Source organism: Siphateles boraxobius, unplaced genomic scaffold, assembly GCF_051911475.1.
Source record: "Siphateles boraxobius isolate OS27281-9 unplaced genomic scaffold, OSU_SipBor_1 5, whole genome shotgun sequence".
NCBI lineage: Eukaryota > Metazoa > Chordata > Actinopteri > Cypriniformes > Leuciscidae > Siphateles > Siphateles boraxobius.
Window position 1 is genome coordinate 17,603,769 of NW_027509141.1, and position 27,625 is coordinate 17,631,393.

The window sequence follows — 27,625 nt, forward strand, 5'->3', positions numbered from 1 at the left end:
GAAACAAGGCCTTTTGTTCGACAAACCACATCGGAACTGAATTGAAACTCAACTGAGTTGAACATTGAACTATTTGACTGGACTGATTTTTTTTTTTCTTTTAACTGACTGACTATTTTGGGGGAAATTGTTAGTATTGTTTCTTATGTATGTTTCACAATCCCTGTGGAATATTAAAATGAATGTTTTGATATTGCGTTTGATATGTCTCTGTTGAAGCGCAGAGGAGGAGAATATTAGAGAGTTTGCTTCCTCCAGCCTCAGATATTGTTAGACAGCTAGGTTCATCAGGTCATCCCAGAGACTACATGAGGCTGTTGTAGTCTGCTTTTGGCCTGGTAGAAGACGACGAAGAGATATTTGCTAGATTCCTGAGCTGAGGCTCAAGTTCACCAAGCGACTCCCCAAGTTACACCTAGAGCACAGCCAAAGGCCTGGTTCTGTTTTAGATGTGGGGATGATGGCCACATAGCCAGAATGTGTGAGAACCCCATGAACAAAGATGCAGTCGACTTGAAATACAAGGAACTGAAGTTAAAGCAGGATGAGTGGAAAGCAAGACAGGGCTCTTCTTTAAACTGGACGAGGTTCCGGTAGAGGGACGTCCCGGAGCCAATGACCGAGACCGTAGTCCTAAAAATAAATGCCAAACCCTAGAGGCCAAGTGTTTCTCCACTGGACCAACTAGAGATGATCTCATGAATGGATTAGTTGGATCAAGATCATTAGTTAACGTCACCATCGGAGTAATTCAACATGAGTGCCTTATTGATTCAGGCTCACAAGTGACCACAATCTCCAAGTCATTCCATGACTCCCACTTAGCTTCTCATCCAATTTGTCCTTTGGCTAACCTCATTGAAGTAGAGGGGGCAGCAGGCCAGCGTGTACCTTATATTGGTTATATTGAGATTGAAATACTCTTTCCAGAGACTTTCACGGGTAGCCCCAAAACGGTTAGCACGCTAGCCCTCGTCGTTCCCGATTCAAGTGCCTCTGTTCATGTCTCTGTCTTCATTGGAACTAATGCTTTGGACGTCTTGTATGAAGGGTTCAGTGAGGAGATTGGTGGGCCTGTCCCTGAAAACTGTGCGTATGCTGTTCTCATCCAACACCTGCACTGTCTGTATAAGAATAAAACACAAGGCAAAAACAAAGTGGATACAGTCAAACTTCTTCACAAGAAGGCAATAGTCATCCCAGCAGGCCAGAAAGTTGCAGTAGATGGCTATACGAGGAACGTGAATAGTCTTCCTGGCACTCCCCTATTGGTAGATTTCCCATCTCATTCATGCTTACCAAGTGGATTGACTTTTTGCAGTTATGTCATGTCAAGTCCCAAACGGACATCTTTTAAAGTGCCTGTTTTGCTCAAGAATGAAACCCCACGCAGTGTTACAGTGCCAGCACACTGCGTCTTAGCAGAGCTCACCGTTCCATTATCTGTTTCCCCACTTACCTCTTTAACAGGCAAAGACCTAACCAAGAGTAAACAGTCACCCTCTGCTAGCACCGCAACTGGGTGCTACACACTGCACTCAGTGGCTCCAGAAAACCTTATCACTTTTGATTTTGGTGACTCTCCACTCTCCGAAGAGTGGAAAGAAAGGATTACAAAGAGGTTGAATTCAATTTCTGAAGTCTTTGCGAGTGGTGACCTTGACTATGGACATACAACAGCAGTCAAGCACAAGATCCGTCTTTCTGATCCAACACCCTTTAAGCAGAGAGTGAGACCCATCCACCCATCCGATTACGAAGCTGTCCGGCTCCACTTGGAAGAGCTGTATGATGCAGACATCATAAGAGAGTCTGAGAGTCCATTTGCATCACCAGTTGTAATTGTAAAAAAGAAGAGTGGCAAAATTCGATTATGCGTTGATTACAGAAAATTAAATCCTCAGACCATCAAAGATGCTTACGCTTTGCCAAATATTGAGGAGACTTTTACAGCTCTGACAGGATCGAGATGGTTCTCTGTGATGGACTTGAAGTCAGGCTTCTATCAGGTGGAAATGGCAGAGGAGGATAAGCCTAAAACAGCCTTCGTCACTCCCATTGGGTTTTGGGAGTTCAATAGCATGCCACAAGGGGTAACAAACGCTCCAAGCACATTCCAAAGAGTCATGGAGAAATGCATGGGCTCCTTGAACCAAAAAGAAGTTCTTGTTTTTCTTGATGACCTTATTGTGTTCTCAGAAACCCTTGAACAGCATGAGGAGAGACTTATGCGAGTTTTGAACAGACTGAAAGAGTTTGGGCTCAAGTTATCGCCTGAGAAGTGTCATTTTTTCAAGAAGTCGGTAAAGTACTTGGGACATGTTGTCTTGGAGAATGGAGTAGAAACTGACCCTGAAAAGATTGCTGTGCTCACAACTTGGCCCCGACCAAACAATATTAGAGAGCTTAAGTCCTTAATTGGTTTTACCGGGTATTACAGAAGATTCATCAAGGACTTTTCAAAAATTGCAAAGCCCCTCAACGATCTGACTGCTGGCTACATTCCGGCAAAGCGGAAATGCAAGCCAAGCCCTTTTCCAGCACCGACCTTAAGTCACCCTTTGCTGAAAAATGGACAGCTAAGTGCGAACAAGCATTCAGGGCTCTCATAGGAAAGTTAACAACTGCCCCAATTTTGGGCTTTGCCAATCCTCGACTGCCATACGTTCTCCATACTAATGCTAGTCTTCATGGCCTTGGGGCGGCTCTGTATCAACAGCAGGATGGTCAGATGAAAGTTATTGCCTACACCAGTAGGGGGTTGTCAAACTGTGAGCGGAGATACCCCACACATAAACTGGAATTTCTTGCCCTGAAGTGGGCAATAACTGACACATTTTCTGACTATCTCTATGGATTCGTGTTCACCGTTGTCACTGACAACAACCCCCTGACTTATATTTTATCATCCGCCAAACTAGATGCTGCTGGCCACCGGTGGCTAGCGGCCCTGTCAAACTTCAACTTCAGCATTCAGTATCGGGCCGGCAAGAGAAATCAAGACGCCGACGGCTTATCCAGGCGTCCACATGACCTTGATGAGACAGATTTGAGTGCCAAAGCTGAAGACGATAGAGTTTTGCAGTTCCTCTCAAAGTTTTTAAAAGAACAGAGTGATACCACTTTTCCAAAAGAAGCAATTAAAGCTGTATGCCAGAGACATGACCTAGATGGAGCTTTCAGTACGGGGGAATAGAGTAATTACTCACCTGTGATTGTTTGAATCCCTTGCCATGGATGCAAGTGCTATCCCATCCGAGTTCACTCATACTGATATGCCTCCAGGATCCAGCACCCTTCCCAGAATGTCACAGTTGGAATGGGCTGCAGAACAGAGAGCTGATCCAGTAATCAGCAGAATCATGGACATACTCACCACAGGAAAGCGCCTCTCATATCATGTCAGACAGAAAGAGGACAAAGAAGTCCAACTCATGCTTCGAGTGCAGGATCAACTTGTCATTAACAATGCGGTCCTTTACCGTAAGAGGATGAACAGTGGTGAACCATTTTTCCAGCTGGTTCTTCCCACAAAGTATCGTGAAACAGCTCTAGAAGGTCTCCACGATTCAGTTGGACACATGGGATTCGAGAGGACCATAGACCTTGTCCGTACGCGGTTTTATTGGCCAAAAATGTCTACAGACGTAGATAAGAAGTTGCAAACCTGTGAGAGATGTATTCGACGCAAAGCAAAAGCTGAGAGGACAGCCCGTCTTGTGAACATTAGGACCAGCAGACCGCTCAAACTAGTCTGCATGGATTACCTGTCTTTGGAACCTGATGGCCGTGGGACAAAGGACATTCTAGTAATAACTGACCATTTTACAAAATATGCGGTTGCAGTACCTACTGCAGACCAGAAGGCCAAGACAGTAGCCAAGACGTTGTGGAACAGTTTCTTTGTTCACTATGGCATACCTGAGCGTCTACATAGCGATCAACGACGGGACTTCGAATCTGCTTTAATCAAAGACCTTTGCCTGCTGTTGGGGATCAAGAAAACCAGAACCACCCCTTATCATCGACGCAGAAATCCTGTGGAACGGTTCAATAGAACGCTTTTGGAGATGCTTGGGACTCTAGAAGAAGAAAGTAAGGCCAGGTGGCGTGACTATGTGCAGCCTTTGGTGCACGCATACAATTGCACCAGCAATGACACAACAGGCTTTTCTCCTCACTAGCTTATGTTTGGGAGGCAGCCAAACCTCCCTATTTATGTGGCGTTCGGATTACACCCGGAGGGGCAGAGCAGAACCACTCACACTGATTATGTGAAAAGGCTCAAAGAAAATCTGCAGGAGAGCTACCGACTTGCAGTAGAACACAGTGAAAGAATCGCTCAGAAAAACAGACAGAGATATGACATGAAAGTCAGAGAAACCATCTTGGAAGTAGGAGACCATGTGGGATGTAGCCCACATAAACTGTACAGGGCTGAAGTAATTGCTGTGATTCTCTATTCCCCTAGATGGCGCTGCTTCATGTTTATTGTCGGAGTCACTCTATGTTGCGCAGCTAAAGAAGATTTGCGATCTTTTTTTCCTTTTCCTACCCTCTCTTCTAGTGCATCGTGAGATGAAGATGAAGCAGACCACTTAACACACAGGATAAATAATTTTCAATGTTATTAGCTAGTAAAAGCGGAAAGAAGTCTTAGTTATTGTAAACTGCCATTTACACTTTTGTTTTCCTTGTTTTAAGAATCTTCGACTGGTTTTTTTGTGTGTGCATATTTTGCCACTGTTGAGAGAGATTCTACGGCGAGCCAGGGATCCTGTGATTCAGCGATTCAGTGATTCTGGAGTGTGACTGTAACCAGTGGCCATCAACTCACCAAGTGGATGGACTGGACATTTTCGGATACAACATACAGATAAGATTTAAGAGGTCTCCAACGTTATCACACACTGCCGGGTAGTGATTTGAAACAAGGCCTTTTGTTCGACAAACCACATCGGAACTGAATTGAAACTCAACTGAGTTGAACATTGAACTATTTGACTGGACTGATTTTTTTTCTTTTCTTTTAACTAACTGACTATTTTGGGAGAAATTGTTATTATTGTTTCTTATGTGTGTTTCACAATCCCTGTGGAATATTAAAATAAATGTTTTGATATTGCGTTTGCTATTCAAACAGAGGTCGTAGCCAATTAATTTCAAGAGCCGAACCTAATTCTGATTCCTAATAACTTAAATATCACTAAAAATAGGTCATTGTGATATTCTCATTGATGTCTTAAGTAACGCTAGTTACATGAATAACACCTAAAAGTGACACAAACTGTAAACTTGTCCCCCAAATCTGACTGGTTGATTAGAATGTTACTCCAGGATCAACAAAGATGGTGATCCAGAAACATGTTGTAATTGGTGAAATGTTGTTCACCCTGTCTTGACACATTCCTTCTTTAAAAAGTGTATCTAGAATCTGAACTGATAGAGATAGTAAATGCCTTACGTCTTTCTGACATTTTCCCATTTCCTCTAAAGATCAATCTGGATAACTCAGTTTTTAACATCTATAAACCAAAATCAACTCTTTACTGGCAAGGTAATAGAGAAGGTTGTTTTCAATCAATTGAGCAAGTTCCTGAACTCTATTGACTATTTGGATGATTTCTAGTCTGGTTTCCAAACACATCACAGCACAAAGATCAGCACTGATTAAGATATAAAAATATATTCGGCTAAATACTGATACTGGCAAAATTTCCAGTATTTTTAGGTTTTTAGGTGAAGAGAAAAAAAATAGTAGGACCGCCTGAGGCAGTGCTTAGATGCAGAGGGTACTTTGTGAGCATAGACTGTTACAAATCTGACTAGACTGCTATGAAGACTTATAATTCAAAACAACACAATTGCTGCACAGATATGCAGATAAAACCTAGCTCTATCGCCAAGTGACTTCAGTCCCATACACTCTCTACGGGAATTAATAGATGGATGTGCCAAAACTTTCTTCAGTTAAATTAAGACAAAACATTGTATTTGGCAATAAAGATCAAATATCAAAGTTGAATGCATACCGTGACTCCAGGGGCCTCGTTTTTAAAATGTAAACATTGAGGGGCTCTCTGAGTTTTCATGCTAAAGTCGTGTACACAAAGTTCATATTTATCTTGGGCGTGGAGAAGTGCTTAGCGCCTCGCCAGGTTCTAAGCAGACGTACATACTTTTTCTTGTGGCAGAAAGAATTGAAATTGGAGTGGTATTTGGAAATCCATGCAAGTCTTGCCGCTCTTTGTTCTCAAGTAAAGGATTTGGACGTTGACTTGTGCCTGGTTTACAAGGCGTAGATCTGAAACCATTCAGCTGCGCATCATTTCTAGATCATTTGCGCTTTATAGATTTCACATCTGGAAGATAGACGGAAGCATGTTTTTTTTTTTTTTGTGCGTACGATCTCTGAATCTCACGTATGTACATTGGAGAAAAGATCAAATTACATTTTATAAATGAGGCCCCAGGGGTCTAAAAACTAAACATGAAGTCTGGAATCTTGGTGTCATCCTTGATTCTGATCTTAGCTTCAAAAGCCATTTCAAAGCCTGATCTAAAAATCATATCCCGAATCAGATCCTTTGTGTCTAAGCAAAACTTGGAAGCTTATTCATGCATAGGGATGCTCCGATCGATCGGCCGGAGATCGGTATCGGCCGATATTCACATTTTATGACTCGATCGGTACTCACTAAACTTGGCCGATCTCACAAACCGATCACAATTTGATGAAGTCAAAACGTGAGAAGGTGCATGATGCGTGGGGACTTAAAGGATTTGGCAGTCATGTCATCGCCGGTGTGGAATTACTATGATGTTTCGAGAAACAATGAAAAAAATGAGCTATTTGCCATGTCTGTTTCAAAGGAATCTCGACGTGGAGGAGAATTGTCCTCCAGAGACATCGCCTTTCTGAAGAGTTGCTTCGCTCGCTCTGTCCACACAGCGCCGCTCACTCAGAACGCCCGCAGTGACGTGCTGGTTAGGAAATATGTGAAATAAATTGGGCTGCCCGTGCACGACTAAAGTTTTTTTCTAGTTGACTAGTAGTAGTTCATTTAAGCCATTAGTCTAATCGCATATTTATATTAATTTAATTACTTAAATATATATGGGAGAAAATACTAAACCATAATGAGCGTTATCGTATTATTGCATAGGCCTATTCCGCATATCAAGCGCATGCATAAAGCTTGCAATAAAGAACCGGCAAAAGTAATGTTTAAGCAGCATGGTACATTTGAATTGTTTATTAATAAACGAGTGTTTTCTGGCTGCAAAGATACAGTTGGCGATGTTGACGCCATCTTCGCATGTAGTGATCGCGCCTATAGAGAGAAATGCAAACTTCATACGGATCAGCCTACTTAAGCAGAGAGTAGCCCATTTCTTATCGATTTGAATTTTTTTTTTTTAAAGCATTTCAAGCTTTCTATACGTTCTCAGGTCTGTGAGGCAAAGTATCTTATACGCTGAGTTGATCGGTTCATTTATGAGACGCGCTCCAGTTCACGCGCGGGTGCCTCCGTATCCTATATTGTCTGCTATATTTCGCTTCTTATTTATTAAATCCAGCCAATTGTTTGATGAAACATTGATTGAAATTAAGATACAATTTTTACAAAACGAAATTACCTTTAAAGAAAGGCTTTCTACAAAACAAAACTTAATTAAGTGGTCGAAATCATGTCTGACCCACTCGTCTCCTGATATATTGGGCATCTTATGATCTATCTTACCCATCTCATGCGGGTTCTTTTTCATATAATCAACATAGATGAAACTAAAAAAAGAAAATTATATTATATAAAACAAATATTAAATATTTACGTTTTTTAAGTTATATTTAAACGTCAGAACACTCCGCTTTTCTCGTGTGTGGCCTATACATGCATGTGTGCGCGCATAACGGGGAGGGGTGCGATTTTCGAATAATACCCAGCCATCTTCGAATATTATTTTTGCTTGAAATGCCCACCCCTTCTAATGAGTAGCATCAAACTACTCCAATTTGTTCTTTTAGGAGTTTAAATTATTTATTTATTTAATTTTTGTCCAGCTCAGACTTGTATTGGACATGGTTTAAGTTAGATCAGACTTCTCTATTTTAGGTGATTAAATGTTTGTTGTCCTTTACAGTTTACTATTGGACAATGTTTAATTTAACCTTGTGGGCTGCATCAGACTGCTCCATTTTGTTTGTATTTGTCTTTGTCTTATATTAAGTATATTAAGCATCGGTATCGGGATCGGTATCGGCCGATCACCATGACAAGAAATCGGCTATCGGTATCGGCTGCAAAAATCCTGATCGGAGCATCCCTATTCATGCATTTATTATCAGGGTAGATTACCTCAATAGACTTCCCAAACTACGAAAAAAAAAACTATTAGACAATCGCAGCTCATATAAAACGCTGCTGCCAGGCATGAACATATCACACCTTTTCTTAGGTCATTACCATGGCTTCCGTTTATTCAGAATCCATTTTAAAGTAGTTTGAATTGTATATAAATCCCATAATGCCTCGGAATTAAATGCATGGTAGATATGTTGGTAGAATGCAAACCAAATAGAGCTTTCTGATTGCAAGCCGGTTGATATCATCTAGGGTAAATTCAAAACGAGATGGCGTTTAGCTATTGTGCCACCCACAGCTGGAACCAGCTTCCAGAGCTTGCCAGGTGTGCCTTATAGCTTCCTTTAAGTGCAGATTAAAAACGTATCTTTTTAACTGCATTTCCTGTGGAAGAAGAAGCGATGAGATTACACCCACTTCCATCATCTTTTATACAATTGGCTGACACTCAAAAATTATCATTGTGTTCATTTTCTGGGAATTAACTGGTGGTACAGCAATGCAGGAACAAGCGGTACTCTCTTACTTTACCAACCTTGTAGCTTGCAACCCCTTTACATCTGGTTAAGTTATTCTCTTTTAAGACATACACAGTTTGATCTGTGAGACTCTAGAGTTTACCAGCCATATCTGAACACTTTAAATCGTACATTTTTCAAAGAATGCCTTCTCCTTAATAAGGTTCTTATAGTAACAACAACTTTAATAGTCAGTTAGATATGATTGGAGTTGTTTTATTGTATTAAAAGAAAAAAAGAAAAGAAAAAAAAAAAGAATATAGTTAGTTAGCCAGTCAGTATAATGAGTACATTCCAGTATATTTAAGTCTGTGTTTTTGAGTAAACTACAACGTCATCAAAAATGAGTGGTTAATTGTTCTACATTTGGTTATGTGATTATGTTGTACATGTCAATGAGTTCCTTTAGTGCCATAGTGTCACGGGTGGCTGTTGCAAGGAAGCGCATGATGAAGGAGAATTCCAGTAAATAGTTAGAATAGAATTAATCAACAATAGCAAAAAAACAACCTCTAAACAATAATGAGAATGGACAAAGAACTGTATACCAGAACAAAATGAGGGAACTAATGAGTTAATTAACGATCAACAGGAACAAACACAATGCAAAAAAACACACTCCTGACACATAGCATGTAAGTGCATTGAACATAAAAGAAATTTACTTGTTACTGACATTAGTACAGCTGTTTCTCATTGAGCTAAGCAACATAAAATATAATAGTAGCAGTATAATACCGTTAAAAAACAGGTTTTCTGCTTACTCAAATCTGAAAAAATTACTGTCCTCATCTATCTTTAAAGTCACCATGAAATCAAAAATTCAATTTTTTTTACAGAATATTATAAATGATTTATCAGTGCACCATTATTTTTTTTAAATTAATGTTCCCCCTTAATCTTTAATGAAAATAACTTTCCCATCCCTATTCCAGCGACATCTCTTCTCTGATGATGTGTTATCGGCACGAGGGCGGTACAACCTGTCAATCACATGAGATCACAGAAATAGCCACAATAAATGACTCGCAACTTTTAATGCAACAAAAATTATTCATCAAGCCTCAGTTCAAATGGATTAACTTTTCCCCCAAAATTGACAGAATTTTCCGGCAATCCATAGTTTCACTATTATATGATAGGGGGCGCAATAATTCCAAATATTTGAGCGTGTTGATGGACTATGTTTTGGTCAAGGTTCTGAATCCGATCCGGATGTAGTCTTTGTCAAAAACACAATTGTCTCTGCTTTTTGTTCAAAATGTTGCTTTTTTTAAAATTAAATTGACCCACATTCAAGTGTTAAAATAAGAAACCATGATTTTGTTTTTTTTTTGTTTAAAAGCACAGGCTCTGTTCTTTCTTTTGATTTATTGCATGTTCAGATATTCATACAAAATATTCTGTGGGCCATGAAAGCTTTGTGAAAATTACTAAAATTGTTGGTGCTTGCTCGCAACTTAAACAAAATGCTGGCAGAGAAGGAGTTGTTAACTTCGATTTTTGAAACATAGTTGTGAGACAATGTTCAGTAATTGTGTTTCTTTAGCTCATTATAATTAAGTTATTTAAACAAGCAGCAAACATCTATATTTTTGGCTAACATCTTCATTCATTATTTGTGCAAAGACTAAAGCATATTGAAGCTTCTCATTCTTCTTGTATAAACAACTGATTTACAATTCATATTATTCTCAATGGAGACTCTCCTTATATTCTGTAATACATTAATTTCACATTTACAGTGTCAAGAATTGTTTTGCAGATGATGAAAATTGAGGGTAAATAGTCATGATGTCAATATGCAATAAATCTCAATACGCTTTGTTTTATTGAAGCAAAATATAACTTTATCTTTTATCAGTAGCACCATTTTATATCATCTGCTCATTAAAATGCCCTATTGCTGTTTAACAGCTTTAAGCGGATGCATATGACGATTTCTACATGTAAGATATGTAGTCTATATTTCAATAAAAAGTTAAGATATTAGTTATTAGTTCTATAATAACATGCCACAGTGACACATCTTCTCTCACAGTATCTTGTCTCCCATTATCGATGATGCAAAAACATGTCCAAGCCTATTTTACCCTACCGGAAAAGGGAAATGGCCATAATTAGCACCATACATTTTTGTTGTACATTAGTTTTCTCATTTTTGTAATTCTTATTCTCAGTAAATCTTAGTCTTTTTCATAACTATAACTGATTTTAAAAATTATACATTTTTAAAAAATTTAAAAAAAATTTACCATGAACTATAAACACTGCCTAAATAATATATCATAATTTATCTTGCATTTCTATGGAAGCTTGTATTATATATCTCGCAATTCTGAGAAATAAAGTCAGAATTGCAATATGTAAACTCGCAATTATGAGATAGAAAGTCGCAATTATCTTTTAAATGTTTTATTCTGTGGCGAAAACAAGCTTCCACACATTACTGAGGTGAACTTTCTTTTTTCCAACTATGGAAATTTGTGTGGAAAATATTATTGGTTTTAAAAACAATTTTATTTAATTATTTAATTTAATTAATTTAACAATTTAATTTTATAAAAAAAAAAGATAAATAATCTTCAAAATAAATAAATATGAGCTTGACAGGTTTTATGAGCTTTATCATGTTTGTCTTCTGTCCCTTTCCTGCTCTTTCACCATGGGATTGTTACACTGTACAAAAAAAGTAAATATAAAAAAATTAAAATATGCTTAGGGCGCATAGCATTTATCTTTATTAGGAAATGTCACAATATAACATTTAAAGCAAAAGTAAACGGCAACAAAAAAATTAAATACTGCTCGGACTTCATATAGCTCACAGTGCATTATGTAAATGCTCCCATGCATGAATACGTGTTTGTAAAGTACGGCTTACAAAGCAGCATCATTTTCACAGCTGTACAATACAGTTTCCCCACCAATCCAGACGAAATACCTTCTACCTGTGGTGAGGTTGCAACCTTCCACAAATACCTGATATCGTCCTCGTGTCCATGAGAAGTGATCATTTTTTCATAGATGCACGGGTGATAGGGCGTTTTCCCCTCCCCCGAGAAGTAAACATGTTCCTGAGGCGAGACGCCCGCTGTAATGGCACAGACGCCCATGAAGACATCATCGATGTGCATGGAGGCGTTAAGAGACAGCATGGCCTGATAGATTTTGGCTGCCACGTCGCCAGAGACCACGTACCCTGCCCCGGCGGTGTAATCTGGGTAGGAGGACCACTGGTACATGTCAAAAGGCATGTAGTACTTACTGTCCCTGCGGCGAATGGGAGGAGCCCCCCTGTGCACATGGCCGACCCAAAGATTGCGCACGTTCCTTCTTCGGAGGTCCTGAAGGTAGCGCACCAGATTGGGCATGTGAATGAAGACGTCGTCGTCCGCGGTCATGAGGAAGCGGGCATGGGCGCAGTTCTCATGCGTCCAGTGGAACTGAAGCAGCAGTTTCACAGTGAGGTTGTGGAATGTGTCAAGGAAATCCTGCTGAACCAGGTCACCATGTTTCACATGTTCCTTCTGCAAGTCTTTCTGCAGTGACTTATTAGTGAACACGTCTGGGTTAACACCCATAGCGTACACTACCTTCACGAGAACACCCAGCTCGCGACTTACGTAGGCCTCGTCGCCCCAAGTGGAGCGGATGGCCTGCCGTCTCTCGAAGTTTCCCGGAGAGGACTTCACGAAGAGGAGGAGCAGCACGTCTTTGTCCTTACAAATGTCTTTGTTGTTTAGCAAATATGGGAAACTTCCAAACCTGGCGGCTTCCTCCGGGCTGACGCTGAGGCTCTTGTTGATGAAGCCGTAGCTGTTGAACAGGTAGCGGTAGGAGTACGACTTCACGTGGCACACGACATGCTGGTCCACGTGTTCCCAGCAAACCATGAGGATTGACATGACACAGCACATTGAGATGAGCTGTACAAAATGCAATTTTTTCACCCTTCTGTAATTTATGAACATTCTGCTAAAGCTGCGCACACACACAAAACCCTCTCTCGTCAAGTCCAATAATGCAATCCAGATATACTGCTTTCAACGAGTTCCATCGTAGTCATCTTACTGCAGATGTGTTGGTCAACCAGTAGCATTAACCCCGAACATTTTCCTTTTTGTCTTTTTTTCTTACACTTCTTTTTACAAAAAATGTCTGCCGTTATTTGCTTTCGAAGTGAAGACAATCCACTGTATCGCATTAATGCCGCATTTGTGTTCTGTAAAGAAAGAAGAATGATTATTTTAAAAGAATGCAAGGGATTGCATATACCTATGATTTACATTAAGCTACTGTACATAAACCTTTATTGTAGCTATTTATGCAGTTTGGGTGTCATTCTTGACAGAACTCTCTCTAGAAGCTCATATGTGACCCTGGATCACAAAACCAGTCACATAGCACGGGTATATTTGTGGGAATAGCCCAAAAGGGTCAAAATGATCAATTTTTCTTTTATCCCAAAAATCATTAGGATATTAAGTAAAGATCATGTTCCATGAAGATATTTTGTAAATTTCCTACCGTAAATGTATAAAACATTTATTTTTGTGAGTGAAAGCAGCACAATCGCGAACATACATGGACAACTTTAAAGGCGATTTTCTCAATGTTTCAAATTTTTTGCACCCTCAGATTCCAGATTTTCAAATAGTTGTATCTCGGCCAAATATTGCCCTATCCTAACAAACCATACATCAAGGAAAGCTTATTTATTCAGCTTTCATGTGATGTATACATCTCAATTTCAAAAAAATGACCCATATGACTGGTTTTGTCATCCAGGGTCACAATATTTCATATTAGGAATATAAATCGGCTGCGTCTTGTCCTTTCACTCGAGTACTGCTACGCTTGTGCATGCCCTTTTAACATCACAAATCGACTACTGTAATGCTTTGTTTTACGGGCTTCCTTCCAAATCTCTTCATAAATTGCATGCAGCTCGGGTTATTACCAAAACTTCCATTTCTGAACATATTTCTCCTGTTTTACAAAAATTTGCATTAGCTTCCAGTTCAATTCCATGTACATTTTTAAAAATTTTCTTTTAACTTACAAAGCACTTAACAACTTGGCTCCTTCATTTCTTCTAGATCGATCGAACTAAAACAAACACTCATCTCCATAATGGTGACCTGAAATTACGGTTTTCTCCTTCAGTGATTCTGCTTGTTAACATCAGGTGTCTTCAATAATGCTCAATCATCACTCAATTATTCACTTAATTATCTCATTAACTTTAACACTGCTTCAGTGTTCATTTAACACTCAGCTCAGAGTTTAATTGGAACACTTAAAATGACTTCCATGATGTTGAAGTTACATGAACAAATTATGTTTGTTTAACGAAACCCAGTTATGTGGAACCAGTGGAACCTGTTTACATAAAAAAGTTAAGTAAAGCCATCACATAATTTTTTTGAGTGTACACTTACAGTTCGCAACAGTTCTAGACTTTCGGTATTTAAATCTTGTCATAAAACGTATCCGTTTAGGCAGGCTTTTATATGATTTAATGTTCGTTGCTGCTGTACTGGTTTTATTGTTTAATGTCCTTGTTTTTATGGATTTTGTAAGGTGTCCTTTAGTGCCATGAAAGGTGCCTATAAATAAAATGTATAATAATAACAATAATAACTTTATTGAATTGAATACACTGTTTCAATGGACCTTTTGCCTATTTTTTCTTTTAAAATCATGGCCATTCCACCTATTTGCTTTCAAAACAACATTCCTCTCTAACAAATGCTGCCTGTTTACACCATTTGTTGCGAGAGCTTATTCAAAACCTTGAGGGGACTCGCCGAGTCGATCTTGTGAATGAAAGCAATCGTCGACTCAGCGCAACTTTGAATAAAAGGCGGCTTTAAACGGCCGAACGCACTGATCTGCTGAGTGCTGTACAAAACATTCACGACCACTAAAAGATCATTACAGCAGCAAATCTACTCAAAGGCACGACATGGCAACAATGAAACTCATATTGTCACACACCCAAAACTCTTGCGAGCCTGGAGCAGCGGGGATCGTCTGTCAAACTGGATCATCTACTCACACCAATCGGCCTGTGCAATTATTTACTTTAACCACAGTCTACATGACTGTCCATGCCATTTTTTCCCTTCATTTTGATCCAAACTTGCCTAAAAGTGCATTACAGCTCTTTTTGCGCAATCAAGGATTACAACAGTAAATGTACACATTAAAAAAAGATTATTCATGTAGATTTCAACACATTTCTGCTTTGTAAATGATAGTAAGCAAACTGGTTTCCTTGCACTAACGGTCACAGCCTTCTCATTCTCACATGTGAATTCATTCAATCGTTTCAAAACTGTATTTCCACATCTTAAAAAAAATTTTTCTAGTGATCAGAATCTGTAAGAGTATTTCTCGGATGTAACATTAGCATTACTTGAATTTTTCTTGTTAAATGTCATTAAAAAAATAATCGAGATACTCCCAAAGAGACTCTTTGGAAAAACAACCCAAGCAAAGGTTAATTTTAATAGATTATAATCACATGAGGCGGACAACATGTTTAAAGGGCTTGGTGCTCTCATTCATTTTTCCCGTATATCAAACTCAATACTCAAACTCCACAGTTACATTGTAAATTTAGCATGAGGTCTCTAAGGCTTGACATACATTGGAAAAAACATTTTGGCTTCTAGAAGTTAAATCTTTTCAGTTGTTTTCTGGAAGAACTCTGGCCAGAAACTCTATAATGAACTCAAAAATATATATATGACTTACCATTGAGACCGTGGCCCATCCATGATGAATGCAAAAGTCTTTGTTTTAAAGCCCTGGACCGTATTGTTACAGTGGTATTGAAAGCAGAAGTGTGTAGCTACAAGTGGAGCATTTGAGCTGGAGTGTTTCCTGATGGGTGGGAGGGGGAACGTACATCCCTCTTTTTAAACATTGGTCAACTTTATCATATGAACAAACTGTGAAAAGAGAGACCTCTCTGACAGAAACATGGTATTTGGGTCATCTGATTCACATAAGCAAGGCTGCACCTCAGCACAATAAATGTGATTCATCGACCTTGGTCTGTGTTAGAGAACTACAAAATGAGATACAATCTGATACCTAGAAGTGTAATTTATATTACCTATAGAATGTTAAGGGAAGTTAAAGAAAATGTGTGAACATTTAATTTGAAAGCATAGACAACAAACTAGATGAACGTTAGCGTCCACTGTTAAACAAAGATTGAAACATAGCTGGCTTTTTTTTTTTTGTTAGTGGTAGATCACATGTCAATGCAAAAAACCAAAGGGTTTAAGTGAAACAGCCTTTATAAGAGATTTTTAGCTTATGTAAAAAATAAGCTAAAAAAAAAAAGCTTTTATTTTATAGTTTTTACATTTATATATATATATATATATATATATATATATATATATATATATACTTTTTTGGAAGCTTTAAAAAATAAGATTTTCTGCTATGAAAAAAATATTTGACCAACCTTCCCTTATAGTGTGATGGCTTTACGAGAGCCCTGTTCATAGTGAAGCTTCCATAAAAAATCTCTCGTCACACCGATGTTCTGTCCTTTTCTTTTGACCGAATACTAATGGCTTTTTCATGTTTCTCAACAGTCACATAATGAATGAATTGATTGAGACGGAGAGGCTGTACGTGGAAGAGCTCCAGAGCATCATAGAGGTACATGCATGTCAAAATAAAAAAGGAAACAGGAAATGATTTTGTTGCAAGTTGTCTAGAACATATCAAAAGTTTAGTGTGTGTAAGATTTAAAAAAAAAAAATATTAATACTTTTATTCAGCAAGAATGCATTAAATCAAAAGTGACATTAAAGGTATTAACAAAAGATTTCCATTTAAAATAAATGCTGTTATTTGGAACTTTCTATTAAAGCTGCAGTCGGCAAGTCTGGCAGATTGAGTGGACTTAGGCAAAATGTTGAATGTTTACAACTCTCATGTCCCTCCCCCACAGTCAACGAATACCCTCCCACCGAGTTTGTGCTCGTCAGTGCGTGTGCAACAGATTTTCTGGGAACGCGCCCGTCTCATCAGCATCCATCAACACCATGGAGTATTTGGAGCTAGTCAGATAGCACATACAATAACAGTAGCTTTACTACTGTTCTTACTCTCGTAAGAGAGTATAGAGTAGCATTGATTCTTCCAAAAAGCCGAACTTTATCCCTTTATCTGGACATGTTTATCCACCTAATGTTATGTATACACGGATTTCAGTGCAAACAAAGCTAACGAACCTCCCCAACAAGTGCAAACATTAGCTATCCATACCAACACATTTGGGCAAACATACTTAGATTACAAACATAACACTAAGATATAAAGTAACTGGTTGATCAAGCACAATTACCTGTCGAGAAGAAATGTTGCAAGCTCTGCATCCAGCTTGAACCCAATTAAATCACGTAAATCTCTCCACCTTTCAAATGCCGATCCGATGTTGATCCTGGTTTATTTACGGGCACGGTCGCTTTCTTTCTTTACTTCTTTCTTTTCAGCAGGTGTCCTCTTTTGCTGTGTTGTTTTTGACCTCCTAGCTCTTGAGGTTAACCGAGGAATTGGAATCTTTTCCGCCATCGCTCTTCCTTACTGCGCAAACTTCAGGCGTGTGCATGTGATTGTAACGTGTGCGAACGATGGCGTGTGCACGACCTGTGATTGACAGTCAGATCTCACACCCCCCTGCGCTGATTGGACCCGATGATCCGGGAGCGGTGGATTTTTGCAGAACAAATAACACGCTCCAGGTGGAGTTAGAAGCTCGGGTTTTTTTCTAAAACCACTTTATTTATGTTGTTCTGTCGGATTATAATGTCGATTTTACTGACTATGATCAAAAAAATGTTGCCGACGGCAGCTTTAATAAAAAATTCCTGAAAAAAAGCATCACGGTTTCCACAAGACTATTAAGCAGCACAACTGTTTTCAGCATTTATGATAATAAGAAATGTTTCTTGAGCAGAAAATAGGCATATTAGAATGATTTCTGTAGGATCATGTGACACTGAAGACTGAAGTAATGATGCTGAAAATTCAGCTTTACTATCGCAGGAATAAAATGGAAAGCAATGTATTTAGTATGATTCTGTATTTAGTCTACCCCATATCTCACACAGATTTTTTTAAATGCATAATTATTCAAGCTTTCACACAGACCTCATATGATTTGATTCTATATTTATTAAAAACATTAAATACATTGCTCAAAAGGCCTCATCAATCACTTAATATTTTAGGTTGTTTTAATTATCTCATGCAGACCTCTTATACGTCACTTAATTTCTTTTTTGTTTTTTGTCAATTTTAATAAATGACAATCTCTCACAGATCTCATACAAATCCCAAAAAAATTTTTGAGTCCTAGCATGTGTGATTTGTCAGAACAATAAAAAAGCATTTTCGAAGAACAGAAGTGTGCAAATGTTGTATGTGAAAAATCTGGGCAAGTGAAATGTGTGACCGTTTTGGTGGCTGTGTTTATTTGTGTGTCTGTTCTCTCCAGGGATATGCCGCTGCACTGGATGACCCCGAGTTCGTCTACTTGATTCCACCGTCTTTGGAAAACAAGAAGGAAGTTCTCTTCGGCAATCTGCCAGAAATCTACGAATTTCACAGAAAGTAAGGAAAGTGATTTTCTAACCCAGGTTGGAAGGTCCAACTTAAGGACATGCTATTGTATTTTCGGCTGGTCAAAACAGGTCAGTTAGGTAGCTAGTGTGATGCTTGTCCAAGATGATCTGCCAGTTTGAACCGAAACCAGCTGCCATGTTCCAAAACACAGCAAACAGCTTGAGCTGGATTTTCCAGCACCCTTTTCCATGAGCCAGACCCTCCCCCAATGTGCTCCCACATTCCTGGAATGGTTTTTAGTAGGGATGGCCCGATACTGGCATCGGGGATCGGTTCGATAGTGTCCTCATATACTCGTACTCGTACTCATAATAATTCGCCGATACCACGCCCCGATACCTCGTACATTTTGCGAAAACGACACTGGCCGCCGCGAGTGCTTTGTCGAGGTGAACTGAAGCATAGGGATGTGCACTCCCAATGCAATAGAGTGCGGCGCGGGACTAGATTTAATGGCCGAGTGCGAGCGTGTGCGTGGGTGGTAATGCACTCACTCTGTGTGTGCGGGTTGCGGGTGAATAAAACGATTCGCGGGACTCCCCCAAACTAAAAATGTCTATGAATAAAACATTAAAACTAATAGATTTTTATTCATCTGTTGCAGAAAAGCAAGAACAACTAAAACAAAATAGAAACGATTTACAGGTCAGAGTTTCTATTCATAACATGTTTGCAGCGTTGAACGATGTAGCCAATCACAGTCATATTGTTGATTTCTTGAACGCAATGGCCAATCAGAAGCATTTAAGATAGACTCCCCTCACTGCTCAAAACTTTTTTTTCAGTGCTGAATTCTGTATGCTGGAAAATCCTCTGATTATAACAAACAAAGTGTGGATATTATGAAAGATTCATTGTGCAGTCAGCTTCATTGATAATAACAGAGATGTGTGAGATCGCTATGAACTGTCAGCTTTTTAGGGATTAGGCTATTAAGTGAGCGCACTTTGCACACATTCAGTCATGTCAGACCATGCACGCATTAAACTGCTTGCTTTTATGTTAAATTAACAGTGGTTTGTGTGTTAATACATTTATTATTTTACTCAAAACAAGCAGAGAAGAAAATAAAAACAGTCTTCTAACCTGTGTTCTAAAATAGTCTTCTGTCTTCTTTTCTGGGAGTTACTTTTGCGGTAGAAATATCGGTATCGGTACTCTGTATCGGCAAGTACACAAATGTAAATACTCGTACTCGTATCGGTTTGAAAAAAATGGTATCGGGCCATCCCTAGTTTTTAGGACAACTGGCTCGGTTAATTTCTTTTCCTGAGGTCATAACTCTGATTTTTCCCTATATTGTTAATTGTAATCTCCACACCCACAAAACACGTAAGATGTTTTAACCATCACTTTTTTTCTTCTTCTTCTTTTTTTGTATATATTAAGTGTAAGAGAAACAACAGTGTGTCTGGGTTGGGAGTGGGGCATGTGATATTGGTTTGTAAAGTCATTGTTGCTAATAATCAATAGGGATTACCTGGCCTGTTGTTCGGCTGGCTCATGCTAGCAATTATTCTTCTAGAGTGCATTGTCTCCTACATGGCATTGAGTTACACCAATAGTAGTAACAACAATACAAGCCACAACCCCCTGAACGGTGTTGTGTGCCTCCCCATACAGGTTTCCCTAGCACCTGTTTCTACTGCATCAATCAGGTGGAGATACACAACGCCCATCATTCCCAGCTGTAGCCTTGGTTTCGTGCTTTTACAGTCATTGAAACACAAGCCTGTCATCATGTCAGTAATGAAAAGTGTGACTTCTACGAAGGCTTTTGTGTTTGTTGTTGATATTGGACGTTCTGTATTGATTTGTTTGACAGGGATAAAATGTATGTAGGTTTTGCTTAAATAATCATACAAAGGGCAACAGAGGGATAGTTCACCCCAAAATGAAAATTCTGTCATTATTTATTCACACGTTCCCCAACTTTTTTTTTGTGTGTGCAAAATAAACAATGTTAATGCTATTCCTTCCCATATGATGAAAGTGAATGGTGATTCACTTGTATTTGTATTTTATTGTATTTTATTTTAAAAATATATATATTTTATGAAAACTCACTAAACATCAGTTTCACGAACAAAGCTAGACAATGGAAGCATGAGGGCTTTTTATAAACAAAGACTAAACACTTAAGACAAATCTGAAAGTAACAAACAATAAACCAATAAGAACACGACACATGAACCAAGGGAACCAATCAGAACCTTACACAAATCAGAGCTCTGTGCTTTGATCTGTTTTTTTTGTTTTGTTTTTTGTTTTGACAGGACGTTTCTTAAAGAGCTAGAAAATTCTGCAGAAAAGCCAGAGTTGGTAGGAATATGCTTTTTGAAGCGGGTGAGTGGCATCATAGAGATGTGGTTGGAGATACCGTACAACTACAGTATGTGAAATGTGATCCTAACGCTTGTCATTTCCTGTCTTACAGAAGGAAGAGTTACAGATTTATGAGAAATATTGTCAGAATAAACCACGCTCTGAGGCTTTGTGGCGCCAGTGTGGGGACAGTATGTTCTTTCAGGTGATTCCTATAAATACATTATATAAATGTATTATGTATTAAAAGATTTTCTTTATGTTTTTGAAAGAAGTCTCTTATGCTGACCCATGCTGCATTTATTTGATCAAAAATGCAGTTAAAACAGTAACATTGTGAAATATTAGTATAATTTAAATATTATAAAACGTAAATGTTACTTTCTTAGAAGAAAAAAAATACAAGTTCCCGTTTAGATGTTAAAAATAGTTGTTAACCCTTAAGGGCCATACACACCGGGACGAATATCGGCGTGCGTTATTCGCCAGCGTTTTTCAACGCGTTTTTTTTTGTTGACACCCAAGCGATTTTCGTTGACGATGAGCCGAGTGAACATGCAAATTCATTCCCTGACATTAGATGGCGCTTAATGTAAAACAGAAATAAAAGTTACAAGCCTATGTACATGAAAGACAATTAAGTGAAATGAAACTCACCATCAAGGCCCATTTGCTCTGCAATACCACTCCATACAGTTCTCTTTTATCAATATTTTTGTAGTCGCTGTCGCGTTTGTCATACAGTTCCTTATGTTCCGAGACCACCAGCTCTACATTTATCTTGGCTCGCATCCTCCTCGTCTTCTTCCCGGCAGTGTGTAGACGCTACTTTGTTGTATATCCTCTCCGCCGTTACGTGTTGGCAAGACCGTTTTGGGTTTGAGCGCCCCCAAGTTGTGTTTTATTGTAACTTCAGAAGCTCCAGACACGTGAGCAAAAGCGGCAATCTCATCTGTCGGATAGTTTTTGACGCAGCGCGTCAAACCAAAAAAAACGAACCCAAGGCGTTTTTAAAAGAATGTCGCTTTTACTCGTGGAGTTTTCCGCGTCGGTGTGCACATTCACATTGGCTCCCTTTGTTTAATCACGAGGCGTTAAAAGTCTGCGAATATCGCGCGCGAAATTCGTCTCGGTGTGAACAGGCCTTTACACTGTGTTGAAAACCCTGTAGCATTAATGACCTTGGGTGTTCCCGGTCAAAAATGATTGCAATTTTCCAAATAATTTACCGAATATTGACAAAATTATCCACAAATACAGCTTTTTTCACTTAAAAACTGAGGTGCAAAAAGCTCAGGTCAATGAGGCATCAGGTCAGTCAGTTCCTGAAAGAAATACAAAACCTGTTCTAATTGAAAAAAAACGAGTTGACAAAAAGATTGAATCCAATATTGGGTGATAATATAGCATAATGAGAGATGTATAAGCTATTTTTGTAGGCGGGTCATTTTTGACCCGGAACACCACAAATGAAAAATCCAAAATGGCCCGAACATAACATAAGTGTTCATTTTTTTTTTTGGTTTGTTTGCTCATTATGCAGGAGTGTCAGAAGAGGTTGGACCACAAGCTTTCATTAGATGCGTATCTGCTAAAGCCCGTGCAGAGAATCACCAAGTACCAACTGATGTTAAAGGCAAGTCTTAGAATGTTGTTTGTTTGTATATTGAGGTGATGATGACCTCTCAATTGTCTTTTATTGTTCTTTAAATCTGCTCATTTTACAGGAGATGCTAAAGTGCAGTAAAAACTCAGAGGGAACCGCCGAGTTAGAAGAAGCCCTGGCCACAATGCTGGACATCATCAAATCGGTCAATGACTCCATGCATCAGATCGCAATCACTGGTTTTGAGGTTTTTGCACATTGTATTATTTTTTATTTCAACAGCACCTATAGTATGGTGAAGGTCCTTATTTTGTATGTATGAAGTCGCTTTGTGTGTGTGCTAATGTAAATCTGGTGTGTGATTTTGTCCGTATGCCTGTGTCTTTTAGGGTAATCTGAATGATTTGGGAAAACTGCTCATGCAGGGCTCGTTTAACGTTTGGACAGACCATAAGAAAGGTCACAGTAAAGTGAAGGACTTGGCACGCTTCAAACCCATGCAGAGACATCTCTTCCTCTACCACAAAATCCTTTTGTTCTGCAAGAAACGTGAGGAGACGTCTGATGGTCACGAGAAATCCCCTTCCTACAGTTTCAAGCACTCATTAAAGGTGGGACAGACACCATCACTGACTCTCAGATAGAACAACAGAGCTAACAGTGCCATAAAATCTCAAAGTAGCAACATTGTTTACAACTGGCTGTACAGAATGAGCCATATCTACAATTAAGGCATAATATACCATTGAACTTCCTGTTGTAGTAACTTTCTGTTGGCTCGAAAGGTTTTCCTATTTGCTCTAAGGTCTCCTTTAAGTTCAGAGCAAATATTTGACCTTTTCAAAGTTTTTCTTTTGATTGGTTGTGACGTTATATACGAATGCAAACAAAAAATTCCTCTAGATGAATCAGGGGGTTTTGCCTCAGGTTTTACATTAAGTGGTGACCCAGCAAGTTTGAAAAGTTTGAAAATAATAATAATAATATTAATAATACTAAATAAGTAAATGAATAAAAGTAAAAAATGTTGAAATAAATTATTGAATTGTTGAATGTACTTAATATTTTTAATTGTGAAATTATCTTTAAAATACAGTATCCTTAAAAGGGAAGTTTCCTTTTTTGCTGAGTATATAAAGTATATATATATATATATATATATATATATATATATATATAATATCTTTTTTTTTCAGATGAGCTCAGTGGGAATCACAGAAAATGTAAAGGGAGACATCAAGAAGTTTGAAATCTGGTACAATGGCAGAGAGGAAGTTTACATCATTCAGGTACAGACTAATGTTACAGGAATGCTGTGAGACAGATTTTTTTTTTTTTTGAGTGTATGCAGTGGGGTCCAAATATCCTCAGAAATCCAGATAAAAGGTATGATTTGCATGGTGGTAGCAGTATGGGATGCTGGTTTGCTGGTCTCCAGCATGGGTGGCGGGAGTTCTGGTGGACCAGCTACACCATCAGCTAAGTTTTGTTTGAGAACAGCATGATTATGCCTCCAACTAGCATAGACCAGCCTGGACCAGCATAGAATTCAATCTGTTCATGCTAGATTTTTTCAGCAGGGTAGTCTGTGACTATGTAAAAAAATAAATTCTGTTAACCAAATGTGAGTCTATTATATTCACAACAATGTCCGTTGTGGCTGTTGTGAACGTTTCCGGATAATTCATATCTATGCCCTGTCAGCCGTATCGTTTTATCTCATCTGTTTTGTTGACGAATGGCAACCTGTGTATCCATGTCTTGGCCATGAGAGGGAACTGTTGTCCCATAGCAGGAAGATTTCCACTGTCATAGCATCTGTTCCTGTATTCTCTGTCAGGCCCCTTCCATGGATGTGAAGAACACGTGGGTGTCAGAGATCCGCAAAGTCTTAACAAGCCAATTGGAGGCCTGCCGAGGTATTTCTGAGCAAACATTCCTAAACCTCATTGTGCAAGCCCAGTCTGATTAAAATAGAACTCTGTCTAACCTGATAAAGTTATTCAGGAACAAACATGTAACATGCAAAGCCAAAATTTATTGTAAACTCACAATGACAACCTTAAATAACCTCATCCTCTAAACTCACATTTTTAACTTGTTGCGTCCTTGCCCTGTAAAAACCTATTTTTAGAGTTATGCTCAGTGCTTAGAAACACCCAAAGATAGCATGTGCTGTGGGACTATCTGATAGAAAACACATGATGTTTTCTACAATGTTAGTGTTTCATGGTTGTTTAGTAAAGGTAATGAAATCAACATCAAAGACCAAGCAAATCCTGAGGTGTTTTCTGTGGTTTTAATTTGTGTTGTCTGGATACAGTGCGTAAACATTGACTAGCCTCTGTATAACCTCTCTCTCTCTCTCTCTTTCTCTCTCTCTCTCTCTCTCTCGCTCTCTCTCTCTCTCTCTCTCTCTCTCTCTCTCTCTCTCTCTCTCGCTCTCTCTCGCTCTCTCTCGCTCTCTCATTGCACAGAAGCAAGTCAACTCCATCAGAAGATTACAGAGAACATCTACCATGCTCCCATGAGGTACTTTTTGCGTGTTTGTGTTTGTTTGTGTGTGGTCATACATACTTAAAGTTATTTTATTTAAAAGGTTAATTATTTCTAAATTTAAACTCCTACAGCAGGTTTACATGCATAAAAGGTCAAAAAATGCTTTAATTTTCTCATAATATGCGTTACACATCACAACATTTTTCAAAGATTCTCAAAACGACTTGTCCGAAGATTCAGTCTCTCTAAACCCCTCCTTTCTGAGAGCCTACTCTGCTCTGATTGGTCAAATGGCCCAGTCTGTTTTGATTGTTCTACCATTCGGAAATTAAACTTCCATTACCATATCTGAACCTCAGCTCCGGAGGCTTCCTAAAGCTCAGCGATTGTACACACTGTAACGCATTTTCCGCTTCACAACTTTGCAGATCGTTAACATTCACAGACCGCTACATTACACACTGCATGAAAGGTAATATTCAAAAAAGCATGATAGAGGCACTTTATAAAATTATGAATTTCATCACAGATATATTTCAAAACAAATTATGCAAATTTGCTAACAAATGATGCTCAACCTTTTCTCAAAGCTATTTTATAAGCACATTTGAACTTGATTTTATCTAACTGCCAGGAATATCTACTTTTGAACCAGTTTTGCTTTTTTTTTAACTTGTTTACCTTTTACAGTATGTACTTAACAATAAAAATTATACATGTTTTATATTTGTAAAATATTTGAATCTCCTCCTTGCTCAAAAAATGTGATTTGCTTGATTTTCACATCTGTCTATATGTAATACAATCCGAATTACCCTTTGTTTGTACATGCACATTTATTAATGAATATTTTGCGTATGGTTGATATAATAGAGCTGATATGATAGAGAGATAATATACAGTTGTAGTCGAAATTATTACAGTTCTAATCGAAATCAAAATTTACAGACTTTCAGCTGTTTGCATCAGACAAAAGTAATTGTAATATTTTTATCACAACAAATGTTTCAAGTGGTTTCCCCAAATTCAACTGAAAATGCAACTTTTAATGACTTCTGCAGTCTCAAAATTATTCAACCTCTTCATGGCAAGCATCTTTAGTACTTAGTAGAAACACTTTTGCTGTTATGACCTGCTGCAAACGAGATGTATAACCAGACACCAGCTTCTGGCAGCGTTTCTGGGGAATCCTCCATTTCAGTAATATTTTGGGGTTTGCGTGCTGCAACCGCCGCCTTTAAATCCCACCACAGATTTTCTATGGGGTTCAAGTTAGGTGACTGTGATGATGGCCACTGTAGAATCTTCCAGGACTTCTTCTGCAACCAAGCCTTGGTAGAATTTGAGGGATGTTTTGAATCATTGTCCTGTTGGAAGCTTCAGCTTCCTCACTGACGGCATGACGTTTTCTCCTAGCATTTCCTGATACTTCAATACATCAATCTTGCCTTCTACACGCTGTTCCAGTTTTGTTTCATCACTCAACAGAACAGATTCCAACTTCTGTGGATTATTTATATGAGTTTGAGCACTTTTCTTGTGTGTTTGGGTCAGTAGTGGTGTATGTCTGCATAGAAACAACATGCATTTAGTATTGGCCTTACTGTGCAAGCTGAAACATCAGTGCCTGATGCCACCAAGTCTTCCTGCAGATCTTTTGGAGTCACTAGAAGGTTTTTCTGAACCTGCCCTCTCAGAAATCTGGTTGCAGCCGTTGTTAGCTTCCTTTTTCTGCCCAGTCCAGGTAGTGTAACCACTGTTCCTTTAACTTCGAACTTGCGAACTATGCTTCCAATGGTGTCTCTAGGAATATTTAGTGCTTTTGTTATCTTATTTGTATTCTGTTCCTTGTTTGTAAAGGGCGATAATATCTTCTCTTAACTTTTTCAACCATTTTTTTAAAACTTATTTCTTAGCCATATTTCTAACATGTATTCAACTGTGACACTCAACAAACCTAGCCAGTTCAGATATTTCATGTGTTCTAACTTAAGCACACCTGGTGCAACTAATGAAGCCCTTGCTGATTAGTTGCATCAGGTGTGATTGAGACAAAACCTGTTTTGCAGATTTGTGCTGTTGTGAGGGGTTCTTTTCAGGGGGTTGAATAATTTGGGACTGCGGAAGTCACTAAAAGTTGAATTTTCAGTTGAATTTGGGGAAACCACTTGAAACATTTGTTGTGTCGAGCTATTTCAATTACTTTTGTTTGATTTGTTCATTGCAAACAGCTGAAAATGTCTGTAAATTTTGCCAATACACTTGATTTGCAATGGGGGTTGAATCATTTCGACTATAACTGTACCATTATGTTCAGCTGATTTTGCTTTCATTGACAGATATATGCGCAAAACAGCTCTCCGACAGTCGGACTCTTCCAGTCCTGAAACAGGCTACAGACGTGACACAGGCCCAAATATGCGTCAGAAACGAGGTGAGAGCCCTTCTAAATCTCATACCCAAAAGTGCAAACCTACCGTTTCTCTAACCAACCAAGCAAACAGCACTATTTGTCCTTCAGAGCCTGCAGTATTCCAGATTGTGGTCATTTGAGGAGAAAGTCTATATATCTCAGAGTGTTGTCTGTCTTCCTCCCTCCTGCTTACTTTTTTAACCATTTAGTGCATTTTCTTTAATTTGGCCATTATCTC

The 27,625-nt window shown here is 38.7% G+C and overlaps 2 protein-coding genes across 25 annotated transcripts in view; one reads left to right on the forward strand and one right to left on the reverse strand.

The window, feature by feature from the left end:
- The window catches only part of mcf2l2 (MCF.2 cell line derived transforming sequence-like 2), an 85,544-nt gene that overhangs the window by 43,880 nt on the left and 14,039 nt on the right, over positions 1-27,625 (forward strand). For all 24 annotated transcript variants that reach the window (XM_077203007.1, XM_077203003.1, XM_077203016.1 and 21 more), the window contains exons 16-26: positions 16,507-16,573; positions 18,417-18,532; positions 20,821-20,890; positions 20,982-21,074; positions 22,413-22,505; positions 22,597-22,722; positions 22,865-23,086; positions 23,672-23,764; positions 24,316-24,394; positions 24,953-25,007; positions 27,314-27,408. In XM_077203007.1, the coding sequence (XP_077059122.1) occupies positions 16,507-16,573; positions 18,417-18,532; positions 20,821-20,890; positions 20,982-21,074; positions 22,413-22,505; positions 22,597-22,722; positions 22,865-23,086; positions 23,672-23,764; positions 24,316-24,394; positions 24,953-25,007; positions 27,314-27,408 (1,109 nt within the window). The remainder of the gene's footprint in view (positions 1-16,506; positions 16,574-18,416; positions 18,533-20,820; positions 20,891-20,981; positions 21,075-22,412; positions 22,506-22,596; positions 22,723-22,864; positions 23,087-23,671; positions 23,765-24,315; positions 24,395-24,952; positions 25,008-27,313; positions 27,409-27,625) is intronic.
- Positions 11,603-15,773, reverse strand: b3gnt5a (UDP-GlcNAc:betaGal beta-1,3-N-acetylglucosaminyltransferase 5a). Its single transcript, XM_077203026.1, has 2 exons — positions 15,650-15,773; positions 11,603-13,109 (listed from the first exon to the last, which is right to left on the reverse strand). The coding sequence occupies exon 2, from the start codon at positions 12,856-12,858 to the stop codon at positions 11,719-11,721; it is 1,140 nt and encodes a 379-aa protein (XP_077059141.1). The 5' UTR covers positions 12,859-13,109; positions 15,650-15,773; the 3' UTR covers positions 11,603-11,718.